This window comes from Nannospalax galili, unplaced genomic scaffold, assembly GCF_000622305.1.
Source record: "Nannospalax galili isolate Female #2095 unplaced genomic scaffold, S.galili_v1.0 scaffold191, whole genome shotgun sequence".
NCBI classification, from domain to species: Eukaryota; Metazoa; Chordata; class Mammalia; order Rodentia; family Spalacidae; genus Nannospalax; species Nannospalax galili.
The window spans coordinates 3,052,903-3,055,236 of record NW_008331484.1 but is presented as its reverse complement, the minus strand read 5'-3'; the positions used below and the strand labels follow the sequence as shown (position 1 = coordinate 3,055,236).

Sequence of the window (2,334 nt, the reverse complement as noted above, 5' to 3'; positions counted from 1 at the left end):
ATCAAAATATCTGTGGATTCCAAGCTCATTAAGTAGGTTAAGGCTGTGTAAATTTAAATGTTTTTTTTTTTTCTGCATTGAAAATTTTTGAAAAACAAAATCTTAGTTGTATGGTGGGGGAGATAGCAAATGAAAATATTCAAGCTGTAGTAATAAAATATTTGTCCTTTAATCATTTCCATAAAATATATCTGAAATAGTCCCCGCCCTCACCCATAGTCATACACAAACACACCAATTTTTAAATATTTTATAGTGGCCAATGAAGGTGTTTAAATAGATGTTTATTAATGGAACTCACTTTTGAATTTGTTTTTAATAAGTTGTTAATCCATTTTAGCCTCAAATCAATTCCATTTCATTTCTCAATTCCCTTCCTGGTGTCTAATGGCTAATGTCTGATAACATAAACAGGTCTTCTTCTGGCACCGTGGGAATTATGTGTTCTGAGCTCAAATAATCATAGTTTATAAAGTTCTCTCTCTCCTCTTCCTCCCCTACTAGGACTGACAAAGGTATTCCCAGGGGTAAGAATTTTTCTTCCTCTCTCTGCTGTCCCTCCTCCAGCCCCTCCTCTTCCAACATCTCCTCCTCTTGGTCTTCTTCACTGTCCTCCCCCTTGTCACCCTCTTCAACGTCCTCCTCATCCACATCTTCATCTTCTGTCTTTCCATCCTCCTCACTCTCCTCGTTTCCATCACAGACCTCGTCATCACACTCTTCCGCATCATTACCATCATTTTCCTCCTCTTCCTCTGTCTGCTGCGGGTTTGGAGACTGGTTTTGTTGCCCCGCGGCACTCCTCCTCCTCCTCCTCCTCCTCCTCCTCCTCACTCTCCTCCTTTCCATCACAGACCTCGTCATCACACTCTTCCGCATCATTACCATCATTTTCCTCCTCTTCCTCTGTCTGCTGCGGGTTTGGAGACTGGTTTTGTTGCCCCGCGGCAGGACTGAAGGTTAGAGGGGGCTCCTGCATGAAGCCATACAGATTTTCCTGCAACTGCGGGTCTTCCTCAATGCCGCAGGCGGACGCGCCATTGGCAGTGCATCCTCCCTGAAGGGTGTCGCCTTCCTGGGCTTGCTGTGCCCGCAGCGCCGCCTGCTGGCGCTCCAGCTTCTCTTGCTGTTTCATGTCTTCATAGACCTGGTTCATGATGAACTGGGTGGTGTTTGGAGGCGCTCTCATGCCAGGTGCCCGCCACCCATACGGGTTGACTGGCCGCAGCAGCTTGCTCAGGTCTACCGGTGGGTTCCGCCGGAAGGAGCGGCGAGAGTGGCTACGCAGGCCTCGGCCCCTGCTACCCCAGCGCATCTTCCTGCCTGGGGGTCTCTCCCAGCCGAGGTTCCAGGGTGCGTTCCAGCAGGAGCAGCAGCAAAGGCAGAGCGGATGTAGGCCATAGGCCCGAATCATCTGCGCCGGGCAGATGGGGTTCTGGGATGCCATCGGAGGTGGGCGCCAGGGCCCTCCGCATTGACCCCAGTTGGAGTACATGGCCCAGTAGGGCCGTTGGGGTGGTTGGAACCAAGGACCTGGGCGGTGCTGTTGCTTGGGCTGTTTCCTGGCAGGGCCGTACTCGGCTTTGGGGCCATTGAGGTAACAACACTTGGACATCGTAGCACTCCTGCGCCTTCGATGGTAGGATGACCAGGTACGCACTGGGATGGAGGATGCCCAGCCACCGCCGTCCGGATTGAGAGGGTCCTCCCTTTCGTTGACAGTTCCAGTCATGGTTCAGGGAGCTGCTGCTGTAGCGGTCTAAGTGGTAGCGTTGGAGGAGCTGTCAACTCTGACCAGATCCGATGGTCTGTCTGAATAACTTCCTCAGCTTGTGTACCTAGTGCCACATGCCTGAGGCGCCTCTCCTGTCCACGGGGTTCCTTCTCTTTCTCTCTTCTCCACTTGCTCTCTCTCCTTCAGAATCTCTGTCTTTTGCACCTGGGTTGTCTTGCCCAGGTAGGTTGGGTGGGGTAAGGATGATGGGGGAGGAAGGTGTTAGTGGGTGATGCGCAGTGAGAGCCGCTCCCGGATCCCACATACACCCGCATCTGTCGAGGAACTGGCTGGGGACCGGAAAGGCAAGGGATGCGCGTTACCTTGTTGCTCCCTCTCAACCCAGGTGCTTCACAGTCGCCATCCTGGCTAGACTGAGGAGGCACGGGCAGTGGCAGCCTTTAAATACCGGCTGGGGGCCCCCGCGTGGCTACTGCGTCCTTGGTTGCCCAGGACGACAGCCAATTGGGATGGAGACGGCTCTCTCTGCGTGGAGGTGGGATTCCTGCCTGAACTAGATGTCCAGTGAACATTTACAGGGGGGACTTGTGACGCAGCAT

At 52.8% G+C, this 2,334-nt stretch overlaps 1 protein-coding gene across 1 annotated transcript; it reads right to left on the bottom strand.

Annotated features, from left to right (window-relative positions):
* Window positions 1-384: 384 nt before the first annotated feature.
* Ccer1 (coiled-coil glutamate rich protein 1) lies at window positions 385-1,732 on the bottom strand. The gene is made up of 2 exons (XM_008823968.1): window positions 791-1,732; window positions 385-666 (listed from the first exon to the last, which is right to left on the bottom strand). The coding sequence occupies exons 1-2, from the start codon at window positions 1,730-1,732 to the stop codon at window positions 385-387; spliced, it is 1,224 nt and encodes a 407-aa protein (XP_008822190.1).
* Between the last annotated feature and the right edge of the window lie 602 nt (window positions 1,733-2,334).

What these genes read in the sequence shown, in the direction of transcription:
- Ccer1 (XM_008823968.1), bottom strand. Translation starts at nt 1,732, where the DNA reads ATGACTGGAACTGTCAACGAAAGGGAGGACCCTCTCAATCCGGACGGC. An exon ending in AGGAGGAGGAGTGCCGCGGG is followed by an intron (nt 667 to 790) that starts GCAACAAAACCA and finishes GAGGATGGAAAG; the next exon opens with ACAGAAGATGAAGATGTGGA.